General features: G+C 38.2%; 1 protein-coding gene across 3 annotated transcripts in view; it reads left to right on the plus strand.

Annotated features, from left to right (window-relative positions):
* Positions 1–269: 269 nt before the first annotated feature.
* LOC125639133 (signal recognition particle subunit SRP54) overlaps positions 270–20,163 on the plus strand; it is a 78,958-nt gene continuing 59,064 nt past the window's right edge. The window contains exons 1-9 of one of the 3 annotated variants that reach the window (XM_075129758.1): positions 270–472; positions 5,120–5,230; positions 11,826–11,917; positions 12,729–12,813; positions 15,300–15,404; positions 17,027–17,093; positions 17,183–17,240; positions 17,914–18,064; positions 19,077–19,225. In XM_075129758.1, the coding sequence (XP_074985859.1) occupies positions 5,153–5,230; positions 11,826–11,917; positions 12,729–12,813; positions 15,300–15,404; positions 17,027–17,093; positions 17,183–17,240; positions 17,914–18,064; positions 19,077–19,225 (785 nt within the window). In that variant the 5' untranslated portion in view covers positions 270–472; positions 5,120–5,152. Of the gene's footprint in view, positions 473–509; positions 930–5,119; positions 5,231–11,825; positions 11,918–12,728; positions 12,814–15,299; positions 15,405–17,026; positions 17,094–17,182; positions 17,241–17,913; positions 18,065–19,076; positions 19,226–20,163 lie in introns of those variants that run through there. The other 2 variants (XM_048855679.2, XM_048855680.2) reach the window with 2 other exon arrangements.

The following is a 20,163-nucleotide window of genomic DNA, read 5'->3' on the forward strand; positions in this document are numbered from 1 at the left end:
ATAACTGATTTGCTTTGTAACCCGTCATATATAGCATTAAATGTTTCAGGTATAGCTAGGGTGAGCTAGCAAAGAGTTAATATATTATGAAGCGTTTAAGCATCGTTTGTTATGTTAGTTTTTCTTTACAGATTTTTAAAAGCTTAATAAAAAAGAAAATGTTTCGGCCCATTAGCCTGTTGCTAGGAGCAGAACCCCTAGAGCGGAACTTTTCAGTTCCACCTTAAAGCGGACAGGCTCAGCTGGCTTGACCGGGAAACGGAAGTGGTTGCCCCGGGAGGTCGGGGATTGAGGAGTAAGGTGACGTTTTCCAGGCTGAGTGGCGGCGCTGGCGCTCGCTGTGTTGTGAGCCCGAGCAGCGAGGGGCAGACGGGGTGAGAGAGAGGAGCGTGGCCCCCGCGGGCCCGGTCTGCACCGCGGCCTCTCTGGGCCCGCCGCCTCCCGCGGGACCGCTCTGCGCGTGTGCGCTCTGGTGAGTCCCGTGGGCGGCCGGGCTGGGAGTCCTGGACACGGGCCCGTTCTCATCCCCGAGCGCAGGTTCCCTCTGCGGTACCTCTCCCCGGCGCAGCCCGGCTGTCGGCCTCTCACCGCGCTCCCGGCGGCAGGGCCCTGCCGGTGAGCTCCCGTCTGGCCCGCGGTCACCGGCCGGGTCTGCCCCTGTCCCGCACTCTCCAGCCGGGGAAAGTCTCAAGCCGAGACTGAGGCGGGGTGTCGCCTGCCTGGCAGCCTGCGCAGATTCGAAGGAAGACACACATCGTTCCGGCCACCAGCCTGTCCCTGGTTCCGGCCCATCCCCGTAGCTCTCGGGCCGCGCTCTCGTTCTTAAGCGGTCCGGTTTCTGCTCTAAAGATCCACACAGAGTGGGGCGGGTGGGTGTCTGGTCTCCGCTTCTAGCAAAAATCCGGACCGTCACCTGTTTGTAACGGCAGGTAGGAAGGTTGGGTATAAACTTTCTTTTTTTGTGTCGCTGGTGTTCCAGACTAAATGTGGCTTTGTTGTATTATGCGAAATAATTTCTAGTTGGCCACTGATTTGTTCATAAAACCCTGCATGACTACTTATGTTTGCCATTCTGTATTTTAAAGTATTGACACATGTTCTTTCAGCAGTACCAAATATTTCTCATTAACCATACAACTTCGAATTGCGTTATGTATTTCTACAGAAAACAAAGCAGCAGAGAAGACTCCATAAATATCACCTTAAATAGATTGTATTCCATAGACTAGAAAACAATATTTTAATCCTTGGGATAAATTTAATCAGCCATGGGCACTAGTAAATAGGATATTTCGATGTTTACATATCAACATTTCTATGAGTGCTTTCTTAATCTCAGTACAACAATCAATCGTAACAACCCTGTTCCCTATGCTCGCTAACCCAAGAGTAGAAATTATTTGGGGCTTTCAAGCGTGCAGCGTGGTTCTCACCTGAAGGTTTATACTGCTGGATTTGAAACTACATTGTTTTGAAAGAGCCTGCATTTGTTATGCCTTGCAATGTGACTGGAAGATCATCTGCTCATTTAGACTTTGAGGGTGCTATGGAGGAGAGTTCTACTGTTGGAGATTATAACAATTTAAATTTAATGTGATATGTTTTCAGAGAGAACTACAAATTAAATTTTGTGAAAGGTTTTTTTACAGAATGCAAAACAAAAAATGTATTCATGATTTTTAAAATTACAGCTAGAAAAAAACAAAAAACCCAGAGAAACAAAGTGGGTGAGGTAATATCTTTTAATGGAACAACTTTTGTTGGTGAAAGAGACAAGCCTCCAAGCTACTCAGACATCTTCAGGTCTGAGAAAAGTACCTGGGGTTTGTCTACACTGAAGCGCTACAGCAGCTTTAAGTGTAGACATTACCTACCCCAACGGGAGAGATTCTCCCATCAGCGTAGGTAATCCACCTCCCCAAGAGGCAGTAGCTAGGTCAATGAAAGAATTCTTCACTTGACCTAGTGTTGTCTACACTGGGATTTAGGTCATCTTAACCACGCTGCTCAGGAGCGTGGATTTTTCAGCAGTCTTTCACTCATAATCTAAGAGACCATGTGAGGTCAAGTAGCCTGTTAACACTCTTGTAGTCATAGGAAAATAAAGGGGAGGGTTAGTGGGTACAGATTGTTGTAATAAGCCATAAATCCATTGTCCTTATTAAGACCATGAATTCATAACTAACAAAGTTATGAATTTAAGCGCCCAGGTTTATTTTTTAAAGGTGTTATGTGCAGATTTCCTTTGAAGATGAGGACTGAGAGGTCAGATATGGAGTGATGGTTTTGTGAAAAGTGTTCGCCCATGCGTGATTTTGTCTTTTATTATTTTCCTGCAGGAGTTCATTCACCCCCCTTTTTTGCCTGTGACTGCAAAGGCATTAACAGGCTACTTCACTGTAAATGTTCCCTGAGAATACGTGTTAACTACTTATGCCGAATAGTCTGTTCCACCTTGTTTTTAGCTGTGATACTATCTTTCTTAGACCTGAAGAAGAGCTCTGTGTAGCTTTAAAGCTTGTCTCTTTCACCAACAGAAGTTGACCCATTAGACGATATTACCTCACCCATCTTGTCTCTCAGATCTGTCTGTGCTACTGACCTATATCGGTATAATTACGTTGCACAGAAGTGTAAAAAATCCATAATCCTGAGCAACGTAGTTGTACTGACCTAGCCGTGTAGACAGCACTATATCGGTGAGTTTCTCCCATAGACATAGGCTGTGTCTACACTAGCACTTTTGTTGGTCAGAGATGTGGAAAAAAAGCCCCCCTGAATGACATAAGTTTCACCGACAGAAGCACCAGTGTGGACCGCTGTGTCTGCAGGAGATGTTCTCCCTCCGATATAGCTACCCCCGCTTCTTGGGGGTGGTTTAATTAGGCTGATGGGAGAGCTCTCTTCTTTTGGCATAGAGTGGCTACACAGGAGACCTTACAATGGCGCAGCTGCAGCAGTATAAGCTGTGCCACTGTAAGGTCTGTAGTAGACATAGCTGTTATCTCTCAAGGTGAATTAACTATGCTCACTGGAGAGCTCTCTCCCATCAGCATAGGGCGTCTTTATTAAAGTGCTACAGCAGTGCAGCTGCATCAGTGTAGCACTTTAAGTGTAGACTTGGACCAACACAGCTACAACAGAAAACGCTGTTTAAATAAACAGTCTCCTGCAATGTTTGTGACATTAAAGGGACTATTAACAAAAGTAGAGCAGACTTCGCTGATTTTCATGGTACAAGCTGTGAGAAATGCAAAAAAGAAACATGGTGAAAAGAGATCTGTATTTAACATTTTTTTTCCATTCTTAATAATCCAACATGTTGGTAACGTAAGCAAATAAATGTTTGCTTACAGTGTTACTTGAGTCCCTCGATTTGAGTGTTCACGTACGTGCCTAACTTTAAAGTGTATAAACTTTTACAAACATTTAAAAAAAAATCCCCATGAAGTTTTCCACTATAAAAGAATGAGTTGAGTAGTATTTTTTTACTAATACCAAGACTTTTTCAAAGAATTTTACAAAAGTAAATATTTGGATTCTCTACCATATGAGATACTTCCCTCTGAAAAATAGGTGTCTACTTTATGATGATGAAGAAGGAATAAAACAAGTTTATTAAAGTCTTCTTTCCCCATCTCATCTTTGTTAGTTGTATCCAAATTTCTGTGAAATATTCGCAAAAAGAAAAGGAGTACTTGTGGCACCTTAGAGACTAACCAATTTATTTGAGCATGAGCTTTCGTGAGCTACAGCTCACTTCATCGGACCTGAGCTGTAGCTCACGAAAGCTCATGCTCAAATAAATTGGTTAGTCTCTAAGGTGCCACAAGTACTCCTTTTCTTTTTGCGAATATAGACTAACACGGCTGTTACTCTGAAACCTGTGAAATATTCATGGTTTCTTTGAGCCTCGGATTCCTGTAGTATCATTAGACTTCAGCAGTTCCCAGCCCTTCTGTTGAAATGTGCTGTCTATGTTAATGGCTGGTAACTCGTGAGAGAATGGCAGTTGGAACTAAAAATGCTGAAGTTGAAATGTAGAGTCTTTTGGCCTCCCCATCCCCAGTTACTTAGCTGTGGGCTCACTGTAATGCTGTTACAAGCTGAGCCACTTGATTTCTTTAGTTTTTGTTTCGAATTTCTGTGGCAAAAATAACACTTTGTCAGGAAACAATGTGTAACATCTGCACTTGCAGATGTGCAGAATTCTGAAAGCTTATTTTAAATTCTATAAATATAAATGTGGTCATGAGTAGCCCCATCAAACCTGACATATAAAATAAAGCACTTGTGTAAATGTCTGCAGGATTGGGGCTTTGATTGCTAATAACAGTAAGCTATTAAAATGTAACTTTAAAAAGTAGATCTTTTCTATTTAAGATGTGGATTTCACAGAAGTTGGACAAGGAAAATAGTCTAGTCAAATTTTGAGTTGTACCTCTACCTGGCAGAATCAAAATCAGAAGGTGTATTGAAAGATGAGGGTTTACTCATCAAAACTGTGCTTTCCTATCTTATATACATGATTCAACTTTCACATGGCTTTTGTCATACTATTTTTCCTTCCTAGAGATTTCTTCTTGACAGGTTGTCAGATATATATTGTAAGGCAAGATTTATGATCTAATTCTGGTGTTTTCCTAGTGTCATTTGGCTCACTGAGGGAGATCTAGATTTGAACATGGGTCTCTTACTTGGTATATTTCTCTGGAACAATTTTTCACCTCAAAGTTTGAGTTTGTTCATATCCTCTTCTTCCTTGCCATAACTCAAATCTGGTTGTGACATCACAGCTAGTTGCTTGGAAATGCTCTAAAGAGAATTCTAGGACTTGAGATGAGAAATGAGCAGCAATAACAAACTCCAAAATAACCTGTTTTTCATGAAAGCGTCCTCAGGAAATGAGAAATTTAGACTGATACAGAGCAGCAAAACTATCTAAATAGTCTTAGAACAAAGCTGATTATGAGACAGACTTTCTTTTCCCACTATATAAACATCAAGATGACATCATGGTAATGTACCTCACCTAAAAATCAAAGACCTACTTACTTTTTCTTGTAACAGAATATTTCCTAAAATTAAAGCTTGTTTACCTTTTCTTAATGCTTTACAGATTGTTGTGTGAGATTTCTCTGAAGCCGCCAAAATGGTGTTAGCAGACCTTGGAAGAAAAATAACCTCAGCATTGCGCTCGCTGAGCAACGCTACAATTATCAATGAAGAGGTATGTAATATTTGTGTACATTATAGCTCTCATCATCGAGAAGGCAAAATATTACCATGATGGACTAGACTGGTCTTGCTTAAAAACTACTGGAATTTAGTCACCCCAAAGTCAATGGCCAAACTAACGCATCAGCTTGAAGATACCCCAATTATTTAATTTTAACTAAGTGTGCAAGGCATGGGCAGGGGATCAAACTGTCTTCCTAAGAGGAAATGAGCCAGGGAAGAAGGTAAGCAGCTGAAATCAAAGGAGTAAATGACAGAAATAAAAGAAACACATTAAGTTTGGGTCTGCCAGCTGGTAGAAGGTACTGAGGCACATCAGTAAGGGAGTATAAATCTTTTGCATCAACTTTGCTGGATAGAATTAATAATTTGTATGCTTAATAGTATATAAATTATTAATTCTGTGTTCTGAAGCTTATTTGGGTATCCTCTGTATGATTTTGGGTGACTTAGTAGTTACGGTGTATGTTTAACAAAACGTAGTTGAACAGGTCTCGTAGACATTAAGATCAGAAGGGTCCACTGTGATCATCTAGTCTGACCTCCTACACATTGCCCACCTACTCTTGAAATAGACCCCTAACCTCTTGCTGAGTTACTGACGTCCTCAAATCATGATTTAAAGACATCAAGTTACAGCGAATTCTCCATCACTGGTTTTAAACCTTCTTGTGACCCAGGCTTCAGAGGAAGCCATAAAACTCCCAGGTCTCTGCCAGTCAGACCTGGGGGAAAATTCCTTTCTGACCCTAAGTAGGTGATCAATTAGATTCTGAGCAAGTGGGCAAGACCCACCAGGCAAATGCTTGGGGAAGAATTCTCTGTAATAATGCAGAGCCTTCCCCGTTTAGTGTCCTATCTCCAGCCGTTGGGGATTTTTGCTACTGGCAGTCACTGATGGACCACATGCCATCATAGGCAGTCCCATCATACCATCTCCTCAAACTTAACAAGCTGAGTCTTGAAGCCAGTTCGGTTCTCTCTTCTCTTCTCCTCCTCCCTCATGCGTGCACACACACACACCTCCTGCTTCCCTTGGAAGGCTGTTCTAGAACTTCACTGCTCTGGTGGTTAGAAATCTTTGCCTAATGTTGAGTCTAAATTTGTTGATGGCCAGTTTGTATCTATTTGTTCTTGTGTCCACATTGGCACTTACCTTAAATAACTCATCTTCCTCCCTGGTATTTATCCCTGTGATGTATTTATAGAGCGCAATCATATCTCCCCTTGGCCACCTTTTGCTTAGGCTAAACAAGTCAAGTTCTTTGAGTCTCCTTTCATAAGGTAGATTTTCATTCCTCTGATCATCCTAGTAGCTCTTCTCTGCACCTGTTCCAGTTTGAATTCATCTTTCTTAAACATAGGAGACCAGAATTGCACAGAGTGTTCTAGATGAGGTCTCACCAGTGCCTGGTATGATGGTACTAACACTTTTCTGTCTCTGTTGGAAATACCTCACCTGATGCATCCTAGGACTGTGACTGCATTAGCCTTTTTTCAATGTAAATTTTTGGAATAATTGGTTAAGCATGCATCTATTACATATTGAAATAGAGTTAAACTTTTTCCCACCCAATAACAATCCAATAGCTTTTTTAATGTAAGTGCAGGTTCTTTTAGCAAAAAAGAAGTTAAACAGCTATTTCTTTAAAGTGACTGAATTACAGTGCTTGTGAAACTAATAACATTGCTATAGGCAGCCATAATGTAGCCAGGAGCTGTGTAAATTTTACATTGGCTGAAACTCTGGATCTTATTCCTTACTGCGTGGCACCTTTTTCATTAAACTTTTAAGTCTGAGCATTTTGTTAGATGACCAAAAAAGCCACAAGCCCATAATTTTGAGAGAGAGAGAAGGCGACAATGATTAAAAAACAATCCTGGCTTAGAAGGGAAGTGAAAGTTAAATAAAACAAATGGAAATAAGCGGAAGTTGATAGCAATGAATATGAATTAGAAGCTGTGAATAGCAGAAAACTGATGTAGGAAGCAGAAAGGACACAGACAGATATCTGTGGCCAGCAGAATTAAGGACAATAAGGAGTTTAATTATATTAGGTACAAAAGGAATCCTAACAATGGTATTGGTTCATTACTAGATGAAAATGATAGAATTGTCAATAATGCAGAAGAGACAGAAATGTTCAATAAATATTTCTGTTCTATATTTGAGAAGCTTGAAATAAATGCATTAGAAAGCAATAGGCCTCACACAATAGAATCAATAGCAAGTTATGATGTATTATGCATAAAGTAATATACGTAGGAGTAAGATGTATGTGTTTTTATGGTTAATTGAAGTAGGAGCAAGCTTAATGTATGTATCAGCTAAAATACAAAACCATATTGTATGCAAATCATTAAAAGGAAGTAGGAGTGAATATGTTTAAATCTTTAATATATGCAATGAAGTTAAATGTGTTTGAAGTGTTTTAAGATATGCTAGGTTAATATATGCTGCAAGAAAAGGCAAGTGGCTCTGACTGCAACATATGCACTCAAGTCAAATAGTCATAGCAATGTAGGAAACTGCATAAATTAGTAAAAGCAAACAATATTCTAATTTGGCCACTTGATAACTCCGAATTGAAAGTAAAGCTGGGCCCAGACCTTTAAATGTCAGCTGAAAACAGCTAAGCAGTGTGACAGAACTAACAAGGGTCTCCTAAGGGAGCCTCCTTGCTCTGTCTCCCCTACCAATCAATCTCCCGAAAGAATCGACGTGCCAACCGGCTCTGAGGCCCTGGCCAGGTCTCGTTCGGAGTGAAGGTCACCTTAGTCGGACTGTCTCGGACGAGGTGACGCGATTAGGTAAGCAAACCAGAAAAAACAGCTTTAAAGAAATAGAAAAACAATTAATCCTAGGTATAAAATAGCATGCAAATAAGAGAATAATAGAAGTCTTGAGTGCTTGAGTTGTGGTTAACCTATTCCTTTTTCTGCGTTGCAACAAATATTATAATACATAAAATATTACATAAAATTTGCCGTAGAATTGTATCAATAATTTCTCCGCATACCTTTGTAATGAAGAATTCCCTATAAATAAATATTCATTTTAATTTTCAACGAACAAACTTGGGTCCTCTTCTTGGTGATAGGTGAATAGTGATAACGAACCAAATTTAATTGTGAGCTACCTCTCAGGCTCATTCCACCTGACTGAGGGTAGGGGCAAGGCCCTTATCAGGGCTTCCCAGCAAATTCACCGTAGTGAATTTTCCTCTTACATGGCATAGTCGGCAGGATTTCCTTTTTCCGCCTTTATTCTCCAACTAGAGGGTGTGAGGTTTTTGTTCTTGTTCCTGATTTTACATATACAATTATAATGAAATATTTTAACGGAGTGACCTTTAAACAGGACTTTTCCTCTAGAGGACACCTGTATGTGTACATATCACCTCTGCCTTCCTGGGGTCGGTATATTTCATTATCTCACCTACAGGGTGAGGGAAATCATACTACAGGGGAAGAAGCAAGATGATGTATTCATATTATATGATGAAATACTTATAATTCAATCAGTAACTAAAGAGGATGTTAAACAGTAGCCAATAAAGACAGATGATTTTTAATCAGCAGGCTTGGATAATTTACAGGAGAATTAAAGAGCTGTTCAAAGAACTCTCTGGAACGTTATATTTTTTTCAATGAGTTTTGGAACACTGGAGAAGTTCCAAAGGACTGGAAAAAAGCTAACGTTGTTGTCAATACTTAAAGGGTAAATGGGATGATGATGGTAACTATAGGCTTCTCAGTTTGACAGGAATCCTGTGGCTTTTTTTTTCTTCTTCCTAAATGGCTGATACAGGACTCAGTTGATAAAGAATTAAAGTAGGGTAACTAATGCCAATCCAAACAACATGGTTTTATGGAAAATAGATCTTGTCAAACTAAATATCTTTTGATAATAGCATTGATGTAATATGGTTAATTTCTGTAGGTGTTTGATTTGGTACTGCACAATGTTTTGATTAAGAAACTAGAATGATACATAATCAGTGTGGCACACATTAAGTAGATTAAAACCTGGCTAACAGGACTCAAAATGTAATTGTAAACAGAAAGTAGCTATTGAGCAGATGTGTTTGTAGTGGCATTCCCTACTGAGCGTTTCTTGGTGCTATGCTATTTAACATTTTTATCAATGATCTGAAAAAAATAAAACCATCAGTGATAAAGTTTGCAAATGACCCAAAGATTGGAGGAGTGGTAAATAATGAAGAGGACAGCTCACTCATACAGAGAAATCTATATCTTGGTAAGCTGGGCACAAGCAAACAATATGTGTCTCAGTATGGCCAAATGTAAGGTTATACATCAAGGAACAAAGAATGTACGCCATAGATACAGGATGGGGGAACTCCAGAACTGGACACACTATTGCAGGGACTGGAAACAGTGACTCTGAAAAAGATTTCGTGTTATGGTGGATAAACAACTGAATATGTGCCCTCTGTGCAAAGCTGCATCCAAAAGAGCTAATGTGATCCTTACATGTGTAAAGAGGGGAATATCAAGTTAGAATAGAGGTTTCATTACCTCTGTACTTGGCACTGGTGCGACTGCTACTGTGAATATTGAATATGCAGTTCTGGTGGCTACGCTTAAGGATCAATTGGAGAGGGCTCAGAGAAGAGCCATGAGAATGATTCAAAACATGCCTTAGAGACTCAAGCAGCTCAGTCAATCTGGCTTAACAAAGAGAAGGTAAAGGATACATAAATATCTGCATGGGGAATAGAAATTTGGTGATAGAAGGGTCTTCAATCTAGGAGGTTTCTGTCTAGTTATAACAAGATCTAGTGGCTGGAATTTGAAGCTAGATAAATTCAGACTGGAAGTAAGGCCTCACTAACCATTGGAACAATTTACCAAAGTTGTGGTGGATTTATATCACTGTAAATCAAGATTGGATGTTTTTCTAAAATAGGGTTTGGTTTAACCACAGCTATTGGACTTAAAGCAGGAATTAATCCAGAGAATTCTGTGGCTGGTGTTTTGCGGAAATCCAGTTACATAATCACAATGATCCCTTCTGGCCTTACTCTTTATGAATAGTTTGCCAATTATCCTAAATTTTATCATGTGTTGTGTTGTTTTCTTTATATAACAAATTATCAGATTTGATTAAGACCATAAACTTTTCATCTTATCCCAAGCTTGTATCTGTCTGAAGATGTATAATACCTCAGACAAAATTCTCAAACCTGGGTGCTTAAGTTAGGCAGTTAAATAGGTAACCTGTTTTTTCCAGAGGGGCGAGCATCCATATCTCCTGTTTTCTCCAGTGAGAACTACAAGAGTTCAGTGTCTCAGAAAATCAGGCCCCTGAGAAAGCTGTGTAGAGTATGGATTAGTGGTAAAAATTTTAAATGCACCAACTCCTTAAAATTTAACCACCTTCTGAACTCTAGCCACCCTGGTTTGAAAACACTGGCCAAAGTGAATCATAGAATCATAGAATATCAGAGTTGGAAGGGACCTCAGGAGGTCATCTAGTCCAACCCCCGTGTGTGAATCATGGTGTACCTTCTTAATGAAATGTGCTTATTTTGGTTCTAGGGAATGCTTTTATTTATGGATGTTTGATGTTTGTTCTTCACTTTTGTCTGTGACTGGATACAAACTGTTCTTGTCAATCTCATTTCATCTGCTGTTTGTCATAACTATTTTATGCACATCTATAATTACTTTTACAGTACAATTCTTCCAATTAACTTGAGTTTACCTTTACATGAGGCTGAATTATCTCTTGTTATGAAATTATGGTAATTTCGCTGGTGAGGGGGAAGGAACACATTCTTTTAATATAGTAGAGTAAAAGTTGCATGATGATATAAACTGATCAGCTGTGCTTTTCATACCTGAATATTTTTTTTCATAGAACTACAGTAGAACCTCCATTATGAACACTTCGGGAATGGAGGTTTTTTGTAACTTTGAAATGTTCATAACTCTGAACAAAACCTTATGGTTGTGCTTTCAGAAGTTTACAACTGAACATTAACTTAATATAGCATTGAAACTTTACTATGGAGAAGGAAAATGCTGATTTTAATCATCTTAATTTAAATGAAACAAGCACAGAAAGGTTCCTTACTTGAAAAAAAGATGTCAAACTTTCCATTTTTTTTTTTTTAGTAGTTTGTTTAACACAACACTGTACCATATTTGTGGGTTTTTTTGTTTTTGGTCTCTGCTAATTGCATACTTCCAATTCTAAATGAGGTGTGAGGTTGACCGGTCAGATCATAATTCTGATGTTCGTAGTTCTGGGGTTCTACTGTAGTACTTTTGTTTTATTCCTGTGTTTACACAATTGAATCAAATATTTTTAATTTATAAATCGGTGTGTTCCAGTAAGACACCTCTAAAATCATCAACTTCCACTTCAAGGACTATCCATTCTGTCTGTGGTTTACATCAGATTCAAGGATTGCTTTAAGTATTAATTATTTTATGTTTACCGAACACTAAAACAAAAATGCCATTGTTTTCATGATACAGATATGAACAAACTTGATTTCTGTACAATCGTAAATTTTAAATGCCCTTTTTTTTTTTTTTTTTAAATCCTCCCAAAGGTTTTAAATGCTATGTTAAAAGAAGTATGTACGGCACTACTGGAAGCTGATGTTAACATTAAATTAGTGAAACAGCTGAGAGAAAATGTCAAGTAAGTCAAATAATCAAAATACATTAAATTGACTAGTTCTATTATGTTTGTATGGAGGTTGCAGACGAGTGAGATGTGTAGAGTAACTTACATGATGCCTTTTTAAAGGAACAAAAATACGTGATTTTCATTTAATTATTTTCCCCCATCATTCCACTTCTCCTTCACTAGAGAAATTTAGTCTGAGCATTTAAATGTCAGTGTCAATCCAGTTTTACCTAAGACCTCTTTCCTCAAGTTAACTAGTTGATGATGATGTTTTTCTAAAGAAGAAAATAGATTTTATATATGCTATCTGTTTTTATATCAAATTTAATATTTCATAAAGTTTCCATGAGAAGTAATGAGGTCAAATTAGACATTTTAGTGCAGTGAAACTCCTTCAGAGTTTAATTAGTTGGCCATACATCATACCTTTTAATAGTAACCATACTGATGCCTCTTAAGGTTTGCCTGTTTCATTCTGTATTTGATATAAATACAGAATGAAATACAAAGGTCTGTTTACATGTGACAGTACTGTTCAAATATGTTTAACTTTTAGTGTACTTTACTTGAGTTGCTCTCTAAAATAGTCAAGTATACTGGAAAGCTGGTAATCTACCCTAAATATGAGGATAATGTTTCTACTGTACGTTTCTTTATGTTTAAGAAAATATGGACAGTTCAAGACACTTAGAGAATGTAGGGCATTTTTGTCTGTTCATATAAACTAAGACATACTTATGATCCTCTTCTCAAGGTTTGCTTAAACTATACTGACATTCCTTATCTTGTTTTGATTTTATTTTAACAACTTTTAAAAACTTAGGTCTGCTATTGATCTTGAAGAGATGGCATCTGGTCTTAACAAAAGGAAAATGATTCAGCATGCTGTCTTTAAAGAACTTGTCAAGGTAAAACTGTATGAGATTTGCATATTTTTATTTTGGATTTTTATCTCTCTTTTTGTGTAAATAACCATCCAGTCCAAATAACAGTTCAGGTATGAACATACTGTACAAACATCTCACAGTTACAAAATCTGAGCTACTGTTATGTATTAAAATAGATTTGTGTTGGTAAACATTGTTCCTGTTTGGATACATCGCATTTACCTGTGCCAGGACATTAAATCCAAAGATGTTTAACATTGTTATTAAAAATAAAAAATCTATAACATTATTTTTTTTGAATTGTGATTGAACAACGGGGAAAAAAGTCTTAGTAACTAGAGAGATTAGAAAAATGGTTTCTGTATGAAATTGTTTCTGTTGAATTGTGAAAGAATGTAGGATTAGGTAACTGGAGTCCTTTCAAACTCTAGTGCTCACACAAGCTATTTCTGATTGTAACTGGAGCTTGAAAAATTTGTCCAACATCTACAAGGCTGAGAAATAAGACTATGAGCAAGTGGAAAAGAGCTGTTCTGCAATGCCCCCCAACCAAGCCACGCAGCAATTTAAAGGAATAAAGCAGTTGTGTATTGTTTTTATTCTTTAATTGACCGTATGTTACAATGTGTCTGTCTAATAAAATTTTTTAATGTAATCAACTAAATTTCTCTTGCTTTCTTAGGGTAGGTCTACACTTAAAACTCTGCGCTGAAGTGCTGTAGCACTTCAATGAAGATGTTACTACACCAACAGGAGGGCTTCTCACATAGGTGGATTATGTCGATTGGAGAAGCCCTCCTGTTGGCATAGCACTTTCTATACAGGGGTTAGGTTGGCATAATTGCATTGCTTATGTGTGTGGATTTTTCTCACCCATGTAACGATGTAGTTATACCGATGGTAAGTTGTTTATAGTGTTGATCTGGCCTTAGACATTTTCTCCCTTCCTGGCTTCACTCCACTTCTTTCTTTTTCCCCTCACTAGATCACTTTTTATATTATTCTTGCTGACTTCAAAGTTTCTTCCAGTTCTCTACTGTTTTCTGCTTCTCCTCCTCCTTTTTTCCCCTCCATTTTTTTCTCAACTTTTCTAACTTATCCCATCATTCTTTCTTGTTTACTCCCCTAGCATGTTTTTTGTTCCCATTTGCACATATTCCCTTCCTCCATCCACTTTTACGTAGGGTTTGATATTTTTACAAGACTCTTAACAACCTAATGTTACTAGCCAAAGACCAAGTGATAGGGAAGAGAGGGATAGAGGTATTGTTTGTGAAGAACACCTACATCAGAAACCAACACACCTCTGCTTCTGGGAAAGAAAAGGGTGCAATGATTTCTCCCTTATTGTTGTGGTGTCCTGGGATGCTGCTTGAGGGCATGGGGCTGGGCCTGGGTTCCATCTAGAAGACATCTGACAAATCTGAAGTATACAAATCCTCCCCAAGGCTGCAGGGGTAAGGAGCGTTCTTCCTCTGGGTACCTTCCTCCCACAACCTCTTGGCTGCTGCATATTGGGTATCGCTAGTAGTCTTACCCCTTTTGGTCTCCATTTGTGAGTTGTTGCCGTCGTTTAATAACTTCAGTGCCTGTTTGCACAGTTACTCAGCTTTTCCCAGCCAGAAGCATCAAAGTGAAATTAGCCAGATTCCTTTCAGTTTCACATCTCCCAAGAGGGCTTTGAGTAGAAGCAGCGAAAATTGATGTTTGTGTCTTGTTTTCACTTTGGAGCACATTAGCAAAGCTGTGAACGTCTGCAGACTCAGGAAGAGGGCACTGCATCAGTTAATTTTCTTCTCTTGCTTATAAGATAGAAACTGGAGCCATAAAAGTTATGTTTCTAACTCTTATTAAAAAGCTTAAATTCTGCACAAATTGGTTGTGGTTCTGTTGGTAAGCTTCCTACTTGCCATGGGTAGGTGGATTGTTCAAGCACTGACAGGTTTCTGCTATCAGCTGTGAATAGGGTGTTCCGTTTGTTTATAGGGTTATAAAGTCAAATTAGTCTTGTCTATCCTTTCTTTAGTCCATAACAGAAATCAGAATTCACCTTGATCGATTGGTCTATCAACCGTCTCAGAGAGCATGCCCATCACAACATGACATTTGTGGTGTTCTAGCCAGTCCTTCAGCCACCTGTTGGCCAGGTTGTCAGTGACACCACATACCTAAAAATCAGAATTAAAATTGTTTAAATATTTTGTTTCAAATTAAGCAAACTAAACCAAACAAATTTAAAATCTGAACTCAAGGAAATTTTGCGTGTATGTATTTAAGGACTAGCCAAATCTACCTTGACTTAGACCTGTGAAATGTGTAATTAATAGCAGTGCTCAATCAGTTAGCCTTTTAAAAGACCAAGTTCAGACACACAGTTGGGGTATGTAAGTCAAGCCACCCCTCTGCATAGGGACTTGGGTGAAGGTAGGAGCATAGTATGTCCTCTAACAATTCCACACTTCTGACGTTTAACTTTCTTTCATTTATTATTATGCTTTGTCTTACAGCTTGTAGATCCTGGAGTCAAAGCCTGGACACCAACTAAAGGAAAACAGAACATTATAATGTTTGTTGGGCTGCAGGGAAGTGGTAAAACCACAACATGTTCAAAGGTAAATTATACTGAATCCTTTTACAATATTTAGGCCTGATCTACACTGCAGCGGGGTGTGTGTGAATCGATCTAAGTTAGGCAACTTTAGCTATGTGAATAACATCGCTGAAGTTGACATACTTAGATCTACTCACCGCGGTGTCTTCACTGCGGTGAGTCGACCGCTGAGCGCTCTCCCGTCGACTCCGCCTGCGCCTCTCGCTCCAATGGAGTACCGGAGTCGACGGGAGAGCGCTCAGCGGTCGATTTATCACGTCTAGACTAGATGCGATAAATCGACCCCTGGGGGATCGATCACTGCCCATCGATCCTGCAGGTAATGTAGACAAGCCCTTAATAGAGAGAATAGTAAAAATTAAACTGTGTGAAACACAGATTTCTGTTAGATGTTACTGTTGGCTTGTGTACTTCCATGGTTATTAATATAGTTTGCTGAATACAAAATTTATTTACAAAATTCCTATTTAATACAAATATTATACAAATACAAAATTCCTATTTATATAAGAGACTTACTGCAGCAGAGATACAATCTCTGCAGAAAGTTTTTTCTACACAATTCATAATTTAAAAGAAATGATAAGAACATTAATTTATATTTGATGGGATTAAAGAGAGAAGAGAAACCTTGATAAATGAAAGTTGAAACCAGCCACCAGCTGATGAGATTTGGAAAGAAATCCCCCTCCCCCATGGCATGGGCAGGTTATTCCATAATTGTTCACTGAGTGGTGGTGGTTGTACCTTCTTCTGAATCATTGGGGTATTGGCTACTGTTGGAGATGGGGTACTAGACTAGATAGACCAGTGGTCTGATCTAGTTAGGTAATTCAGGTTCTGACAGAGGGACTGCATAGTGGAAGTGTTTTCTTTCTCTAATTGAGTCACCCTAATGTTCTCTGACATTTGCTTTGCACTGTTGCAGTTTATAGTGTCAGTGTTACAGTAAGGGGCAAATTGTTCCAGCTCTTATTAAAGTGTTTATGGAGTGGAGGAGATATATTTTTCTGAAATGGATACATGAAAAATAATTGACTACTGTCACATCTGAATGTTAATGGGGTAGAGTGGGATGAATGTATATAATGAGGGCTTTCATTTAACAAAGACAAGTATTTAAAGCAATGGGGCTCGCTTCAAAAGCTGTTCTGTTATCAGTTGAAAGGTTCAGGACCAAGCAACCAGTCTGCAGGATATTACATTGGTTGTTCACCTTTCCATTCTCCACATGTACTTTTACATATTGCTTGACCATCACTAGCTCAGGAAATAAAAATTACATGTCCCATTCCAAACCTGCCTAGTACATGATAAGGCAAAGCCAATGAGTCACAGGGTAGAAAAGTTTTGCTTTAAATACTAAATAAAGGCAATAACCTCTGATAATGCCTTACATTTTTACTGTCGCTAATACATGACCAAAGGTCTCTGGTTGCAGGCAGCGTGGTCCAGGAAAAGTGTCTTGACTCCTGTCATTTAGAAAATACCAGTACAGGACTTCAGTGACTTATTTAGCTTTTTTATAAATCTAACTTTCTATTTTTAAGAAAAGGATTTTTCATCACCTAAATCACTAAAATGCTTGGTATTGTAATCACATTTTGTATTTCCTTTTAACAGTTAGCCTACTATTACCAGAGGAAAGGTTGGAAGACATGTTTGATATGTGCAGACACATACAGAGCAGGTATTATGAGTGACTTTAAATAGGTTTGTTCCATTTTTTGCACACTTATACATTGCAGATGGTCCACTGACAATATTTCTATTTTACAGGTGCTTTTGACCAGCTAAAACAGAATGCAACAAAAGCAAGAATTCCATTTTATGGGAGGTACGCACCTTTGGTTTTGGGAACAGTTCAACTCATTCTATTGTTACACATTTGGAAAAGATATATAGGGGATCAGTGTGCTGTCAAACAGATTTTAACAAGAACAGAACCATTATAAAAGAGTAAGCTACTGACACATTCAGGTCTTCAGGGAGACATGCATACATCCTTTTTGATCTTCAGATACGTTAGAAAGCACTTAATCTCTATCCCCAAATATAAACAGTGATAGGAGGCTCACAATAAGATGGCAATTCTGTAGAGCAAAAAAAGTGGATCATTCTTCTGAATCATGCTTTGAATGAGTTCTCAGTGCTTTCCTATCTTGCTACTGTGTGCACACTGATGGAAGAATATAGATTTTAAACCTGCTTCAGCTCTATATCCGTAGAGCTGAGATAAGGCACAGTGTATAAATTATGCTTTTCAATGCAAGAGATGCCAAAGGAAAGAGGTTAGATATAAAATCTCCAGATGCTCTAACATATAAACAACCAGTACTCTCTAACTAAGAATGTCTACATCTAGAAATTTGGGATGGATTTGAAGTTACTTGATTGCATATATATGAGTTAATTAAAAGTTAGTTTCCTAAAAATAGATTCTTGGGATGGGGGTGCATGGACACAAAGTTATTTCATGTAATTTAGACATGTCTTTACCTTTTGAACAGTTACACAGAAATGGATCCTGTGATTATTGCCTCAGAAGGTGTTGAGAAATTTAAAAATGAAAACTTTGAGATAATCATTGTTGATACAAGTGGGCGTCACAAACAGGAAGACTCTTTGTTTGAAGAAATGTTACAAGTTGCCAATGCTATAGTGAGTAACTACTGAAAATGTAAAAATGGTTCTCAATTGTCTTTTGTTTTTATAGTCATTTGAATACAACATCACTATCCAAATGTTTTACATAGATGCTGTCTATTATAGAACATGTCAGGAGTTTCTGAAATATGGGGACAGTTCTGACCACTGTAACAGCAAGGATAAATGAAGTCTGAAACTTACTAGCCTTCAGTTGGTGAAAGTTCAGTAAAACTTCTTAATTTTAAACTGTTCTTCTGCTCATTTATATAATTAGTCATTGAATTAAAGTTGGCTTGCATATATCAAGGGACGTTATCACTTCAAACAATATGCTCTTTTCCTTGGTGATCTTTGCATACACAGATTAAAAGAAAAAAGACTGATGTGTATTTACAACATTACAGAAATTCTAGCAAATGTGCCTGGGTTTCTTCTGCCACTTCTTCACATGTCTGATTTATGTGAGATAGATGAGGTGATCATAGGTCATGCTGATGAACAAATGAATTTACGCTCTCACGTGGATTAAGGAACAGTCTTCATGAAGTAACAAAACTGACAGCCTCAGCTTGGTCACCAGACTTGGGATCAAATGGAAGATATTCTTTGGCATCTTTTATTAGTAAGCCTAATACTTAATAAGTGGAGTGTAGGAGGACAGCATGGACAAATATTGGCTTAACATTGCTCGGCATAAACAATAATGTTTACAAATATTTTAATAGTCCATATTAAGTAGAGGATTATAACTTGTGAAAAAATCCATTATTATAGCAAGTAGGCCATCTTTGGAAGTAAATATCCATAGTTTTCCTGAATTTTCTTCGGGGAATGAAGTGGAAAAAATGTATTTTCAAGTTGCTGTATTTCTTGCTTATTGTTCAGTCTTGATTCACTCTTGAAATACTTTCTAGATTTGTACCATTTCTTTAAAAATTTCAGTGTACTTAAAAGAGTCTACTACAGAACATAATACATAGATACAGAGTTAAGACCCGGAAATAACTCATGTTAATTTTTCCAGCAACCAGATAACATTGTTTACGTTATGGATGCCTCCATTGGTCAAGCTTGTGAAGCTCAGGCGAAGGCTTTCAAAGATAAAGTAGATGTAGCCTCTGTTATTGTGACAAAACTTGATGGCCATGCAAAAGGAGGTGGCGCTCTCAGTGCGTAAGTATTGTGTGGTAATGGGGTTTCAGTACTTTTGTAGCTGCATGTTATGTCTAAACTACCAGAAGAGTTGTTAAAGTTCTCTTGTTGTTTTTGTCACATGCAATTAGGTGTGCTGATTCTTAGCTCAGTGAGTAACACTGGCCTTGATGCAAACCACTTATGGCTTGATCCTGACTTCAGGGGGAGTTATGGGTGCTTTCAGTATCAGACTGTGGCACTTTTTGATATTATACATCTTTCTGTAAGCGTCAACTTGTTTTCTCAGGATAGTATCACTAGTCTCTCTGTACACTTGAGAGGGGTGTTAAGTTACTGTGAGTTTGTCTTCATACCCTTAAAAAAATTAAGATGCCTTACAGACATGGTTCAGGTGAAAAGATTGCTTCCCATTAAGAGTCTAAGATGACATACCCAAAAAAGATAAAACTGAAACTTCAGATTTTTGTGAGGCAATGCTGGATGAGACTCATATCAGTGGAATGCAAGTCAAATCTCTGAATGCTAAAAGTCCAGAAAATGGTCAAAGAACCCACTTATAAATTCCTCAGTTACATTATCTTTGATTCTGGGCTTCTGTCGAAAGCCAGGCAGCACAGCATCCTGAAACTGAAGCCAGTCCTAAAGTTATTAGAACACATCAGAAATATGATATCTAAGCATCTGTCTTTATACAGGCAGACATGACAAACACACTTGTGGAAATAATGGTTAGAAATTAGGTTGGTTATAGACACCATGGAAAATATTGGCAGACCAATCTGGTCTGTTTTTGATGCCAGCTCTTTAAGTCAGTGTCTGACTGAACTGAAAAGTTAAGATGCTTAAATGCCTATAAATATTCTGTTCTGTCAGTAAAAATAAAGTTGGCAGAAGACGAAGCATACTAGCCGGAAATAGACACTGAAGGTGAGAGCTGCACCTTGCAGGTCCTGGGC

Source organism: Caretta caretta, chromosome 6, assembly GCF_965140235.1.
Source record: "Caretta caretta isolate rCarCar2 chromosome 6, rCarCar1.hap1, whole genome shotgun sequence".
Taxonomy (NCBI): domain Eukaryota; kingdom Metazoa; phylum Chordata; order Testudines; family Cheloniidae; genus Caretta; species Caretta caretta.